The 15,671-nt window shown below is 43.0% G+C and overlaps 2 protein-coding genes across 4 annotated transcripts; both read left to right on the top strand.

The window, feature by feature from the left end:
• Nucleotides 1-390: 390 nt before the first annotated feature.
• Nucleotides 391-9,730, top strand: LOC111866547 (gustatory receptor for sugar taste 64f). The gene is made up of 7 exons (XM_023855598.2): nucleotides 391-1,214; nucleotides 1,993-2,181; nucleotides 2,640-2,914; nucleotides 5,603-5,757; nucleotides 6,986-7,148; nucleotides 8,636-8,725; nucleotides 9,549-9,730. Exons 1-7 carry the CDS (start codon nucleotides 911-913, stop codon nucleotides 9,654-9,656), a joined length of 1,284 nt encoding a protein of 427 aa, XP_023711366.1. The 5' UTR covers nucleotides 391-910; the 3' UTR covers nucleotides 9,657-9,730.
• An 844-nt stretch (nucleotides 9,731-10,574) lies between these two features.
• Nucleotides 10,575-11,670, top strand: LOC111866564 (CCHC-type zinc finger protein CG3800). Of its 3 annotated transcripts, none has more exons than XM_023855630.2 (2): nucleotides 10,575-10,714; nucleotides 11,131-11,670. In XM_023855630.2, the coding sequence occupies exon 2, from the start codon at nucleotides 11,140-11,142 to the stop codon at nucleotides 11,569-11,571; it is 432 nt and encodes a 143-aa protein (XP_023711398.1). In that variant the 5' UTR covers nucleotides 10,575-10,714; nucleotides 11,131-11,139; the 3' UTR covers nucleotides 11,572-11,670. The 3 variants fall into 3 exon arrangements, with proteins under 3 accessions (XP_023711398.1, XP_033608213.1, XP_033608212.1); XM_033752322.1 differs by lacking the exon at nucleotides 10,575-10,714 and adding an exon at nucleotides 10,816-10,990; XM_033752321.1 differs by lacking the exon at nucleotides 10,575-10,714 and adding an exon at nucleotides 10,817-10,959.
• Nucleotides 11,671-15,671: the final 4,001 nt, after the last annotated feature.

Here is a 15,671-nt window from a genome sequence, read left to right as displayed (position 1 = left end):
CCTTCCGGCTTGTAGCGTAGTGCCTCAATCAACTACGCTACCGCGTAGCCCCTCGGTCCCGGATATAACAGACAAAATCTGGCTGTGATCTTTCGAGATGCTGAGCCACTAAGAAGCTTTTGTGGTTGGAAAGCTGTTAAATATAGAAAGGAACCCAAATATAGAAACGTTTATGTCATCACTTTTGAAGCAACGGATAGCGTAGTTGCTTAAGACACTGCTATAAGCCGGAAGACCGATGACGTCATTGGATTTTTCAATTGACCTAATACTTCCAGCCGCACTATGGCCCTGGGTCCGACTCAGCCTCTAACAGAAATAAAGGGCGGCTGGCGCATAAGGCTGACAATGTCACCGCCATCTGTGAGCCGACTGCCCAGAAAATGTGGGAGCCTCGACGTCTCACAACCCTATGGGCCTTCACGGCCTGTTACTGGGATAGCATTACTTTTCTTTTACTATATAACGAGGGTTAAAAGTTGGCCAGATTTCAGCAGTGGATGTAACCGTTTCAGGATCCCTGTGGTGGGCTTCTGCTTTGCATCCAGTAGCAGGGCCACCGCAAGCCCAAATGTAACCCGCTAGGCGAGAAATTCCCTCCCCCCACCCCACCCTTTCTAAAATCTTTGTCGCTGTTCTGAACACCGCCTCAAAACAGTTTCATGTACGTGTTACAGAGGGTGTTCAGGTCACTGAAAATTTTATTATTATTGTTGTTGTGTACCGCTCCTCGAGACCGCTTGGTTAGCCAGACGCGTAAGCCCTTTCGTGTAGTCTAGGAAATGGATACCAACGTTTCGGAGAAACATATACCTCCATCTTCAGCATCTTCTACCCTGAAGATGTAGTCATTATATTCTCCGAGACGTTGCTGCACGGTACATAACTGTGACCAGTCGTGTAGGGTGCAATGGCTGGCCGCAAGCAGTCTGGAAGGGACTCTCTGAGCGCAACCTTCGAGGATGACCACACGTGGCCAGATGCCAGCTGCAACTCATTCCAGCGTGCCCTGTGTCCCCTGCTGGTGGCGGGACAGTGCTTTGCCCTGATGCCCGTGTCTGGTCTCACGGGTCACGACGCCTCGACACTTCGGTTCCGGTGGCGTAGTCCCAGGGTGGCCTACAGCGTCCTGTCCCTCGTCGGCATTCTGTTGCATCTGTACTTCTGCTTACGGGAGCTCTGCACCGCGCACCGCGTCACGTATTCTGCTTGTGGTGAGTGGTGTAAACCTGAAGTCGGTAAGTTGTCCCCGTGCTTAACTAAGCATCCACTACTCCATGAAGACGTATGGGGGGGTGGATGTATAGACCCACGTTTTCTTGGCCTTGGCACTAGCAGGAGGTGTATTTATATATTTATGGCTTGTTTAACGATGCGGTCAGTATTTTAGACTACAGGACCTGTAGTTTCACTGTGGCATGTAGTTTACGCTACAGCGTCGATTCGTAGCATGATAGTGAATAATGAATTATAAAGGATGTCGAAGGAAGTGGTCGTGGCCTAATTTGAGGTATCAGGAGGGACTTACGAAAGTCACGAATATCCTAAGTTAGGATAACCGGTCTAGGGTTTGAGATGGGAACCCTGAACTTGCTGAATACGAAGCAGGAGTCTCGATAGTAACGTTCGATAAAATTCATTTGGTAGTCTCTGAATAGGGTAGCTCAGTCAGAATAGTAACAAGCCTGTGGGCTGTAGAACTGGGTAGCTGGAGTTCAGTTCACGGCAGGTGCAGAAATTATCTTTCCGACCAGGCCTTAGACCAACTAAGCTAGGTACTGGGGTCTCTTTCATCGAGGATAAAGCGGCTGAAGCGTCAAGCTGACCACTCACCTCCATATAATGCCGAGGCTGAGAATGCGCGGAGCTATACCTCCACTTCCCCATACGTTAACACCTCTAGGTGTTTAATTGCCTTTTTAAAACTAGGGACACAAGCAGACGATTGTCTGTGTTACCTCTAATAAATTATTCTGATTTTAATGTTTCCAGCTCCGGCCGTTTTCTTTGCAGTCACTTTCTTGGCAACCATTTTCTTCATGTTCTTAGCCAGAAAGTGGCCTCAGATAGTGTCAGAGTGGCAAACTGTGGAGCACACGATGCTGAAATTCCACGGTTACCCCAGGAATTTTGGGCATCGATGTAAATTCTGTGCGGCGTCAATGCTTACAGCCTCAACAGGTTAGTGCCGAATTCTGTAACCTAAACAGCATTAACCGTCCTTGTGAGGTGTGAACTAAATTTTATCATTTTCGCTCTTCAAATGTTTTTTTTCGTGATTTTCCTCGGTCCTAGAGCAAATTCTGGGTTGGTACTTAACTCCACGACGCCCTGCAGCTTCCACACCAATCTCTCCCAAGTTGGGAGTCCCAACCCTCATTCAGGCCTCTCAACTTTTAATCAAAATTTAGTCCTGACGCCATAAAGACCCGTTCATAACCACAAAACAATCCATTTCCCGTCGCTTTACCTTCTCTCTAACCTGGCTATGCCACAAAGACGAGCGGGCATTGCCTGAGAAATTTCAGAGGTGAAATATGTGTTCTCCTCTCTCTACCAGTTCACCCCTTTTTGTCGTTTCCTTCTTCTTCTTCTTCTTCATGTTTCTGAGGGCTAACATACTCTTGTCTGTGGCCCAGTGGAGCACATGATGGCCATGTATTCGTGTCTCCTGCGCGCGCTACCATATTCTGCGGGAGGTGTGGACGTTATCCGCGCTTTCTACACGATCTGGTTCGAGCAGGTGTTCAAAGCGACGGACTACGCACTGTGGAAGGCGCTGCTGCTTCAGGTGTCCAACTTTGTGGCCACATTCACATGGAGCTACATGGACATGTTTGTTACCCTCGTGAGCATGGCGCTCACCCAGAAGTACTTGCAGCTCTACGAGCGACTCCTGGCCTTCAGGGGAGAGGTAAGGCACACAAAAGTAGCGCGTAAAGTGAGGTTTCCGAGTGTTGAACCTTCTGGAGCGTGAAGAGAAAAATTGGGGGTTTGTTTAGGAGGCAGCGTCAAATGGAAGGATTCGAAACGAAGCGGCAATGGCCTAATACATACTGTCTTAGCATTCGTCCAGATGTCCCTGCAAGGGGTTCGAGCAGAGCGCCTCTCCAAGACGAGGCTAGACCAGTCCGCTCGACTCACTGCTTCATATAACGTCGGTTCTAGGACCTGAGCAGTGCTCAGTAGCCTGGATATTTAAGAAGAAAAGATATGTGTCAATTCACGTTGGATCTTGCGCTTTGTGAACAAGGGGAGAACAGGCGCTGGAGCAAAATCGCGGGAAAAGTGCGAGACACTTAATTTCAGAGGAAGAAAGTCACTGTTTCTGCGAGAGGTAAGAAGTGGAGGCTGGAGACAGAGACAGTGGAGCCGATACTTATGAATACAGTTCGTACCTCACAGAAACAACACTGCATCTTCGTTACAAAAGCTAATCAGTGCAGCTTAGGGAATTTATCGCTGTTTATTGTGAGAATCATACATAACAAACAAATACACTCTGAGAGCAAAATGAAAACAGTCTTTTTAATGTTAAAAACAGGTGGTTGATATAATTACCACTGTGTTTTATGCAATTAATCAGTAATAGAAGAATCAAACGTCGCTGTGGTATGATTAGCACAACTGTTGCATATTTAGGAAGGTTCTGGGATCAGATCTCAACTCTGAGACCGGCTATGCTGACAGATTTTCTCAGTCATTCCATGAAAATCCCGGGACAGTGCCTCAGATTAGGCCACGACCGCTTCCCTCCACGCTCTCTCCAATTTATAACTCCGTCATCATAGGCCCTGCGATTCTACGCGTCGGTAAATAGGCGAGTAGCAGCAGCGTCGAGTCCGCCGTTGCCGGATATGCGGTATGTTTTGTTCACAGGACCCAGTTCCTGATATAACTACCGCGTAATCCCGGTAATTTTGCTGTCTGTCGGACGCCATGTAATTTGCGTTAGTTTTAAAAGATGAAGATAGCTCAGTCGGTATAGCAACTGGCTGCCGGCTGGACGACCGAGAGCTCGGAGTTCGAGTCCCGGTAGGATCAAGAATGGTCTCTCCTCCACATCGTCCAGACCGGCTCAGGGGCTCACCCAGCCTCCTGTACAGTGGGTACTGGAGGCTTTCCATGGGGGTAAGGCGGGATAGGCGTGACGCTGACCACTCGCCTGCAAGTAATACCATGGTCAAGAAACCGTGGATCTGTAATCCACTCCCCCATACGCCTTCATGTCATAGTGGTTGATTAGTTAAGCACAGGGACAGCGGCCTCCGTAGTCTAGGGGTAACGTTCCCACCTCATGACTCAAGGTACGCGGGTTCAAACCCGGCGGAGGTCGTGGAATTTTTAAGGGCGGAAAAATTCAGGGTACAAGTGGGTTCCGTGTCGTAGATTTACGGCATGTAAAAAATCCTCATGTCTCTATGAGACCTCTGAGCAAAATTAGGCAACAATTTCCCACCCAAGTAGTTTCCAATGCCTCTGGTAGATGGGGGAAATATCAGGTACCGAGGGCCGACCTCGTTGGCTGAACGGGGCTGATAGCACGCACCAGCACCGGTAGGGTATGGCGACAGTAGTAATTAAAGGGGGACGCACAATGGACCAATAACTGGTCTAAGTGCATGGGGAAACCCACCCCCTTTAATAATAATAAATAATAATGAGCACAGGGACAATATTGCCTTTACCATAAAAGATGAAAAAATAATGGGAGTTTTAATGTTGCTAGTTGTGTTTATGTTCGAAAGAGATTGTATGATCTGAGATTGCTTGTCACTTGTTTGTCACGTGATAGCATGCGGAAATGAACAAGAACTAGGCCCTATATTGAGAAAAAGGCGAAGGCCGATGGAGGAAATGATTACAATACAAACACAATTATGAAGCGTGATCAATCCAAATGTGTAGCATCGGCAGGTTTGTTATATGCAAGTTGTATGTAGACTAAGTTGTAGACTGAAAAAGGTAAGGCTATCCCTGTAACAGTCCGTGGAGGCCCATAGGGTTGTCAGACGTCGAGGCTCCCACATTTTCTATACAATCGGCTTACAGATGGCGGTGAGGTTGTCTGCCTTACACACCGGCCGCCCTTTACCCCCAGAAAGATTCTTGGTACTCATTTCTGTTAGAGGCTGAGTCGAACCCAGGGCCATAGTGCGGCTGGAAGGATTAGATCAATTGAAAAAAAAATCCAGTGACTTCATCGGGAATCTAACCCGTGACCTTGCCGCTTGTAGCATAGTGCGTCAACCACGCTACCGCGTGCCCCTGCATGCAGATTAAAAGCGATATATATTTGTAAACAGTGAACCAGGCGAGAATCGATAGGCGGTGCGTGAGTACGTCGTCAGAATGCGGGGCAAATCATAATAGAAGACAAGCTGATGACGTAGAAAAGTTAAAATACTCGCTAAAGGGATGCCCAGCTGCTTAAGAAGCCACTCGACACTCATATAATATATATTGCGCTACTTTTGTGTAACCTGAGTGTCTCTTACCGTGTTCACAGAAGTTCGCAACGGATTTTAGTTACTCTGTGCAGGGACGTGCGTTACTTCACTCTTGGAATGGCGGCAGAGTCGTTTGTATTGATCGTCCGCAGGTTACCCCACCGGCGTTCTGGCGTGAGGCTCGTGAGCTGTACGAAAACCTCTGCTGCCTCACACGAACAGTTGACGATCATATTTCTCACCTCGTCCTCCTGAGCCTCACCAGCGACCTCTACTTCATCTGTCTGCAGTTGTTCAACAGCCTCACGTAAGCGCCTCTTCGTCCGCTATACTGAGGCCACGGAAAGGAGTCCCGTGAGCCAACCCACTCAACTTCTCCTACAAGCTGTTACACTTCCCCTCCAGTTTACTCCTCAGCATTCCCGTTCAGTCATATAGTCATATTGCTTACATGAAAGTTGTTAGTAATAACATTCGCTATACTGCGGCCACGGAAAGGAGTCCCATGAGTCAACCCCCACCCTCCAACCCACTCAACTTCTCCTACAAGCTGTTACACTTCCCCCTCCAGTTTACTCCTCAGCATTCCCGTTCATTCATATAGTCATGCTGCATATACGAAAGTTGTTAGTAAAGACCTTCGCTATACTTCGGCCACGGAAACAGGTCCCACAGATCGGACGCCCCTCCTCATCCATGCCCTTCACATCTCACTCGAGCTGTTATGCTTCCATATATTCCCTCCAATCATCTTGCCATGTATTTCGCGTGATTGCTGATAATGATAACCCTTGGAATGTCTGCCCGTTGACTTCTAAAAGTCCTCCACGCCAGCTTCGAAATGAAGCAGAAAGACTTGGAAATCAAAGAGTTAAACTTACAGACGACGTAGCTTGTCGTTTTATTTGTATTTTCCTTGAGATCCTCTTGCAGTACCAACTCTATAGGTACGCGTGTGTATAAAGATGTGGGCTGAGTAAAGAGTTTTCTCACAAAGAAAGACAGAACTGTTAGGTTGCGATGTTGCAAGCTGCTTCCATTCGAGTTTTTCATGCTTTGTAATGGTTAGAAAACTGCGCAAGTGATTGCATTCTTACTTAGGGTTTTTTTTTTCCTCGTTGTTACTTTCAAAACAGCTCTGGGCCGGGGGTGAGAGTAAAGGGGCCCGATTTTGCGTATGTAAATGAGAGCTGTTGTGTGCGTCGATATCTAGAAAGAGAAATTTCTAATGTCACAAAGTCCTGTCACAGCTCGGGTGATTAGTCGCCTGTTTCCAAACGCAGTGGCCCGTGTTCGATCCCAGGTTAAGTCATGTGTGATTTGTGGTGGAGAAAGTAGCACTGGGGCAGGTTTTCTCCGAGTACTTCTATTTCCCCTGCCAAATCTCCTCCTATCAAATGTTCCACACTCATCATCTATCATCCTGGGCTGGTACAATAGGACTGAGTCTCACACCGTCCCACGAAACCTAAATAATAATACTATCGCAAGGGTCATGTGTAAGTGAAAGCATGCCCACTGTTTGCTCTCTGCAGGAACGTGCACAGCCTGTATGGCTACGTCTTCTTCTTCTACTCCTTCGGTTATTTGCTTTTCCGAGCTTGCCTGATGTGCTTTTGTGCCTCGTTCGTGAACGAGGCCAGCCAGAAGCCAAAGGGAGTCCTGTATGCGGTGCCTGCCGCGAGTTACGACACCGAGGTATGATCGGAGACTGGTGTAGGGCCATGAAATGCTAGTCTTCTTCTGGTAAGGTTGCTACATTTCGATATACATTTCTTAGTAGCGCTCGTCAAAATTTACAGTCGGATGACGCAGTACAGTATGCTGACTGCACTACAGAATTGGTTGATGAAGAGCTGGGGTTTGATTCCCGGCAGACTGACACAGGGGTCCGCCCAGTAAAACCGTAAAGATATCCATGTAACAGGCCGTGGAGACCCATAGGGTTGTGAGACGTCGAGGATCCCACATTTTCTAAACAATCGGCTCACAGATGGCGGTGAGGTTGTCAGTCTTACGCGGCAGATGCCTGGCTCCCTCCCTTGCCGATGTTTACATGTATATATACCTATATATATATATGCCCTGCGTGTGACTCTATGAACCGAGATCTGTTGGGAGGGCAAATTGTATTACTCGTCTTTCCATTTTACCATTGGTAGGTATCTTAGCAATGCTAGAGAGACGTCACGCGATGTTTGCTGATCCCCTATCCGAAGAAATCGGCTATTTTATTGTTCCGTGCTTTGCTTCGTCCAATCGGTACAGGGGGCTCTTTCCCCGTTGTTAAATCGGCAGCGGCGTGAGGCTAACTCACCTCCATCTAGTGCCAAGCTCAAGAATTGTGGAGATATACCTCCACTCCCCAATACGTCTTAATGGCGTGGTGCGTAGTTAATTAAGCACAGCTATAAATTTAATTACACGGGATAAGTGAGAGACACTTCATTTCGGGGCAGGGGAAGAAGGAACTTGATTTTGTTAGAAGTTTCCAGGCTTCGCCCGCTCGTCTCTGTATTCAGGTTAATGTGAGTGATGAAGTTAGGATTGTTAGAAGCAGCTGCTTAAGTGAAGGGCCCCGGAATTTTGATATTCAGAATTAATATCGAATTGTAATAATTTGGCAAAACAAATTGGCGGCTCTGATAGAAAAGGGGAGTAATTACGATCAATTTAAGCCTGGAGGGTTGCTTGAAGTCACAGGAAAAACAAGAAAACCTGTGTCGAGACGGTCGTGAAGCTCAGTCAGTCTGTCGGGTAAATGGCTACTGGTCCTCGCCAGCAAGTCATTCTTGGCTCCGAGTCCGGCAGGACTCGTGACCGCATTTTATTGCCTCACGATTCGTGAAGTTCATCTGAATATTACGCTTATTTAACTATGTATTTGTAACCTACCTCACAGAAAACACTCTGACGTTGTAGAGAAATAAGCAATGTACAAAATGCTCTGTGAGCAATACTGAGATTTCAACACAGTCTCTGATATAAAGTATCCAGCGTGTGTGAGCACATTTTAAAGCTTACATACCGAAAAACTTTGCCTCATCTTTTCTGCTTCACTCTCAAGAATTCGAAATATGAAAATGCAGAAATAATCATGTCGGTAACTGCAAGCTCTGTTGCCGAGGTAAACTTCAGTTCCTTCATAAAGTGAACACTCTGTATAACGTACATTCGTCTTGCAGGTAGAGCGATTTATTGACCACGTGACTACCAGCGAAGTGGCACTTACTGGATTCCGATTAGTTAAGTTGAAGAGACTTTTAATTCTGACGGTAAGTTGACAAACCATTACGTACTTACTCGATGTATAATTGTTTTACCTTTCCCAGTCTCTTATTTGCAAGCCATAAAATACACATGTATGTGTTTCGGCTTACATCCCCTATTTTATAACGATACATAAGCTAATAACATAATGTCCGACATTAAACTTGGTATAAACATGATGCTTTTGTACTTTCTAATTTCCTGGCAACATTAATATTAATACGAGTACTTCTGAGATGGGCTGCAGTAGTAGCCCATGATAGAGGACCCTAAAATTTGCGTGATATTAGGTTTTCTGAGGACGTACAACTTCTGATTATGAAATTTCTTATCAAAATTAACACGGGGCGTAGGGTCGGGCTAATTCAGTATCTAGCTTTCTAGTTAGTTGGTGATATTTTGTATGTAAATGTGACATAAATGCATCAAAAAATTCTGTGTGGACTATTCCTATGTTTGCGAAACTATAAAATTTTATCTGTAAAACCTAACATCAGAATTTTTAGGTTTACTAATGGAAATTACGTATAGAAGTGAATCGCGAGAGATACTGTCAGGGAGGCGAAACCCAACTGGGACAAATATGCGGTCATAAGTACTGCATTAAAAATAGGCATGTCTAATCTCAGTTTATAATATGATCGATCAGTTGCGCTGTATTCTCCAAGATACATTATACCATAATTTAAGATGGCATCAGTCTCGAAATGTCATAAATGTTATAGCTTTATCTTTTTTAGAGCGACAGGCTGTCTCTGACACAGCATGCTCTTTGATTCAGATCCTTAAAAGTTTCTCACTACTAAAGTTCGTTATCTTCTTCTGCAGGTCATTGGTTCAATTGCAACATACGAACTACTACTTGTGCAACAAGACAACGGTCAAGGTTTAGACAGTGAACAGGCGCAGAATTCATCTAATGTTATATTAGCCTGATCGTATCCTGCTGCAGTTCCTGAAGTAAATATAAGAAATAATGAACCATCATGAAAGTCCTCATTATGCAGTTTTTTCAGCCTCCTTCCTCCCTCCCTCCCTTCTTAGACATATCTTTGATATCCTCGTATTCTGAAGCAATGTTGAAAAGAAATAACAATAAACGAGCGCCTTTTCCAAAGTCGTTCAAAACAGAAACATGATACATTGAGCATACTCGCCATGTAACACTTTTAGGGTCACTGAGATGGGCACGCTTGAGAGAACTTATGAATTCACATATAATTTTGGTTTGCGAACTTCAGCACAAGCACCAGAGGCTGGTTATTATAGTGAAATGTATATTTTATTTAACATAATTTTTTTTATTTCTTTAAAGCAACATAGGAAAGAATGTACAACACAATGTTCAGTTTTAAGTGGTCGAAGTAATGACCTATTAACTTAGGAACTACCCAATACAGTGCATATTTTCTACGAGAATTGGATTTCCGCGTGCATATTGAAGGTTTGCTCCACCCACCCCCTCCATTTGTGTTCTAATATAACTGCTTGCACTGACTTGAACGATCATACATGTAATTGCACATAAGCAAACAGAGTATCCCCGATACAACTACATAATTCATTTTTACGTTGTAGAGCTACGAATTTCACACGTTAAGCGATATCGTCAATAATTCTGATACAGATAAAATATAAAATTCCCATATGAGATAGCCTTAATTCAACTCTTTGCACCCAACGTTCTGATATCATGAATTCCAACAAGATTGTTCGGTAGAATTACACGTCACAAAGCATTAGAAATTGAAGATAATGTCACAAACACTTCAGAATGATTGGTTTGGGTAGGTTATAAAGGTGAATTCTGGTGGCCATTTACAGTAACTAACTAACGCATCGTTTTCGAGTTTCAACGGAAGTGGAAACTGAAAGCACTCCGATTAGCGAAGACATTTGCACGTGCTCTGAAAGCGATTATTTTTGGATCTTGTTTTGTCTTTAGCTTGTAGTGGACTACGAAGTGTAATATTTTAAGTGTTTTGAAATAACACGTAAGTACCAACAGTCTGTTTTTAAACAAAGCCTAAGAATAGTCTAATGTTATACACCTCAATTCTTGCAGTATTGGGGTGAGTATAAATTTTTGCAGACAGGGATACCAACCGTACTGTTAAATAGAAATGTAATTGCATACCAAAATTCGTAGCTTGAGTGCTTTTCTTATAATAAAACGTAATTTACATTCGAAACATTTCCGTGGACGTTACCAGTGAGTAGCTGTGGTACTCTCAGAAGTGTAAGTGCGCGAGTTTAATTTTCCGTATCATGTAAGTTCTGGTTAACACCAACGTTGGTTTACTAACCCAACTTTCCGGGTGGAAACAAATGAAACTTATATCGACTTGTAAAGTAAGTATTAGCGAAATGCATGTTAGCAGTGGTGCTATTTGGGTCTTTTTGTTTCCAGAATAGCGAGATGAGTTCTAGTACATGCTATAGGTGCAATCGCACTGGTCACTTTGCTAGAGAATGTCCAGAGGGAGGATCTGGCGGTGGCGGAGGATATGAGCGACGTGGAGGCCAACAGAAATGTTACAAATGCAACCGATTTGGGCATTTCGCACGTGAATGCAAGGAGGACCAGGATAGGTGCTACCGCTGCAATGAAGCCGGACACATCGCCCGGGATTGTCAACAAAGCCCCAGTGATCCATCATGCTACAACTGCAACAAGACGGGGCATATTGCCCGAGATTGCCCTGAGTCAGCATCCATGGGCCCATGTTGCTACAACTGCAACAAGTCAGGGCACATTGCTCGTGACTGCCCAAATTCAGCCAGTAAGGCATGCTACAGGTGTGGCAAGACTGGCCACATAAGTCGTGAATGCGATCAGGATGATAATTAGAGAACTCTGTTGTATAAAAGCTGTTGTTTGGGGGTACACTTTTACTTTCTTTTGCCATATAACCATATTTTCAGTAAGGATTTACATAGGTACCAAGAATATGTAATTCAACCATTGGCTTGCATCAATAAATTGTTTATCATCCAGAATGAAAATAGTTTGTTTGTTACAAAAGTCCTCTCAGGAATTTACTGTGACGAACCCATTTCCACACCTATATTTATTGACAAGAATTAACAAGAATTAAATTTTGCACAGTTTGTGGCCAGGCAGAATTATACAGTTCCTGTGTTTTTGGTGAAGAAAAGTTTTACTTCTTATTGTAAAATGATTGCTTTCTGATGCATGAAATAACCACTAAGTTGTATTTTATCAACAGATAATGCTGATGAGGAGGTTCTTCACATGTGGGGTGAGGTGAGCGGCAGATGTTACGTGCAGTGAACTTTTGTATTGTTGCCAAGAAAGCAATGTGTGCATGTGTTTATATCAGCTTCTTTTCAGGTACAGTGTGATCAGACACTGGACAGTTCCCACCGTTTAACGGAAGCTGATGTAAGCAGCGTCATGAATCTGATTTTGTTAGTATAAGCTGACAGATTATAGATAATTGTTTATTTAATACATGTTAATTGTATTGAGCTTACCGAGGAGTGCCCTAAAATTTAGGTGCATTGTTTACTAGATGGAAATGTCGAGAGAATGCTGCAGAATGTAGGAACTAGTACATTAATATCCGAGATATGAAGCTTTAGTGGCATGTAAACCAGATGAAGTGTTTCTGGGCAGTAAGCTATGTGTAGACGGAATTGGATTTCCATTGTTTTGGAAACTGCATCTGTCCGTGATGATGGAAACGGGCAGAGTTTCTGAAGTGTTGGAAAGCAATTCTGTTATAGACTTTATTACAGTATATTAACACACAAAAATATAACCAACTTCTTATGCAAATATTATAATTGTTTAGTGGGGTTTTGTTTAAAGTTACAGGCACTTGTGGAAGTAAGAAACATCAAAATGTGACTTACATTGGGATTTTATATGAGTCATGGATAAATTTTGCTTTTCAGTGTATTTCAAAAGTTCTGTCACAATTTTTCAGTGTGGGTGCCAATATTTGCTGTTTGTATTTGACTACATGTACTGAATTTGATGTGTTGGCACACTGGAAAGCAAACAGCTGCCTTTTCTTGTGTATGTAGGGTTTTAGAGGGTGATAATATCACCCTTACTGTCCAGGAACAGGATTTTTAATTTCCCAGTGTTTTGGATTTTAACTTTATCATGTGGGAAGCATGACATTTTGAATCTGCTTATGCTACAGGGCTGGTGGCCATACTTTATCTTAGGGTAATGCTAATGGTGTAAAAAATGCAGAGCGTGACGAGTGGAATGCACCATCACAGTAATAACATGCAGATAATAGGATAAAATGAAGTTTCCAGCAATTTGACATTTGTTACTGATGTTTCAAAAATTGACATTTGTCATGTCATTTTTTTATTATAATAAGATCTTTTGTGACTACATTTTGCAGCATGAAGCCTAAATACTGAATGATTCAAATATATTTTGTTTCTGCATCAGAAACATATTTTCAAAATGCTCATAGGGATTTTTACAGTTCATATTACTTTTCTTGTAGAAAATGAACTTTAGCAGGTCAAGTTGAGGTGTTTAGTTTGTTCTTTTAGTTAGTATTGCCAGAATACAGTTAGTATTCTGCCATGTTCAGAAACAAAGCTGGCTGGTGAAAATTATGCTTAAATTTACTTCAGAACCGATTTTAGAGTACAGTTTCTGGAAAATTTCTATATTGAAGTTACTTGTGTACTGTTGTAGTGGTTCAAGGTTTTTGGAGGAGCTATAGATACACTGCTGATCAGATGGGGCATGGAGAATGGAAGAAGTTACATATTGTTTCATAGAGATACTTCAAGTGAAAGGATGTATTGAATATTTAAGTGGTATCTGTATTGGTTATTGTATTCTGAAACAGTAGTACAGTGTATACTGGGGCCACGGAAAGAAGTGCGATGGATGGTGGCGTGATGGCACGAAGCTTCTCCACCCAACTTATGCTAGCAAACCCAAAACGTTTGTTGCTAGTGAAGGTTATCAGTATTGCCATTTCTGTAACTAGTGGTTTGATGATTGGAGGGGAAACACAGGTGCTTGAAGGAATTGTGAAGGGGGTCAATCCATGGGACTCCTTACTGTGGCCTCAGTATAGTGTGCAATTTCCGTTACTGGAGTCATCACTATGTATGCATGAAATCCGTAGGGCCTGGAGCTGGTGGAATGATGCATCAATCAATATTCTGAACGCTGAGACTATTCTATCAAAAACTACTGTTTGTACAAGAAATATTTAATTGTGCTGAATGAAGTATATATAGTAAGAGGGTTCCAGTGGATTGTTGTGAACCAAAATGGTAGTTTTAAGTGTATTGCCATGCTAAATTTCATATACATGTTAAGAGCAGATTCTGGAAATATTAAATCCTCATAAGGCATTTTTAATTCGCATATTCTATACAAGATGTGTGAATTCTGTGTGACCGACAGCAGTTTTGTCTTTCTTACAAATATTAACAGGAGCTGGGAAAGCATAGTCGGTATAGTGATTGGCTACAGGCTGGATGACCAAGGGGTCGGAGTTCGAGTACTGGTAGGGGTAAGAATTTTCTCCACGTTGTTCAGACCGGCTCTGGGGTCCTCCCAACGAACTATCCAATGGGTGCCGGGGCTAAAGTGGCCAGGGCGTGAAGCTGACCAAGTCTATACATCCACTCCCCCATACACCTTCATGGCATAGTGCTTAATTAGTTAAGCACAGGAAAAACTTAACCTTTTACCTTTTTACAAATGTTGACTCTGTGTTTGCCGTCATAGTGATGACTCCATTTATCTTGGCTGAAGTATACAAGTCTCATCTAAACCAAGACCTCATATTTTGCATACAGTTTGTGAAATATAAGTCTTGCTCTTTCTAGTCAAGCATTCAGTTTGATTTCTGTGTATATGACAATAGTATCAAGTTAGGTTTGCACAGACTTAATTTTGATATCTGAACTGAAATGTTGGAAGCATTATGATGATAAATTCAGAATTAGATACTGGGAAGCCGATTGCTTATCTTGCCTGTTGCCATACAAGATAAAGATACTTGTAATACAGGAAAATACATTTTGAATAGAAAAACTAATAATTTTAATGATACTGGTCTAGAAAGTTATATGCATTTGGAATTTAAAGTTCTCACAGCAGTAAATATTAAGAAGAGTTGTGTGTTTTGGGATATAATTCTGTGTTGTCCGTTGAAAGTCAGCTGATGTTTCGAAGGAACATATCGCCTCCATCTTCATGGCCAAAGAATAAGCAGATAACTCTTGTTTTCTACCTCCTTCATCCTGGTTTCTTGTGTGTCTCATTTTTCAGCCCTGAAAATGGGCATGACATGCGACTCTGAAACTTCAGTTGACTTTCAGCAGGCTACACAGCGTTATATCCCAGAACATAGAACTTTTCATACGTTCTGCTGTGAGAACCTCAACTCATGCAAGATTATGGCTTTGTGTGGTGTAACACTGTGTAGGAGGAACCTGCTGCCTCTGTCTTCAAAGTAGAAACGCCTACCCTGAAGATGGAGATAGCATGTTGCTTCAAAACATTGTTATCTTGTGTGCCAGACTAGGCAGTAATCTTACATGCAGTGCAGAACATGTTTAGTTTACTGACAGATCTCATTCTACTGGCAAAGAGACTTTCCTGTATTGTATTCAGATACATGAATCTTTTGCGTGCCATGTAATTATAGCATATCGCGATAACATAAGAAATAATTGGTATGGCCTTCTTTGTCTGTTTGATTATGTTAGATGTGGCATAGATTTGAGTTTGGGGTATGGCAACGGGTTAGTCATCCATACCAAAAGAGACTGATTTTTTTATACATTCTATTTAATCCAGAACTAAAATTGGCCAGGAATGTAATATACTTTATATTCTGCTTAAACAAGTTGTGCCTTGTTTAATGAGCGTTGTTACACCTCCATTAACCTTCATCATCCGGGAAATCTCCTGGTTGGTCAGGGCTG

This window comes from Cryptotermes secundus, unplaced genomic scaffold, assembly GCF_002891405.2.
Source record: "Cryptotermes secundus unplaced genomic scaffold, Csec_1.0 scaffold575, whole genome shotgun sequence".
NCBI lineage: Eukaryota > Metazoa > Arthropoda > Insecta > Blattodea > Kalotermitidae > Cryptotermes > Cryptotermes secundus.
The sequence above is the reverse complement of the archived record's forward strand: the minus strand, read 5'-3'. Positions and strand labels throughout refer to the sequence as shown.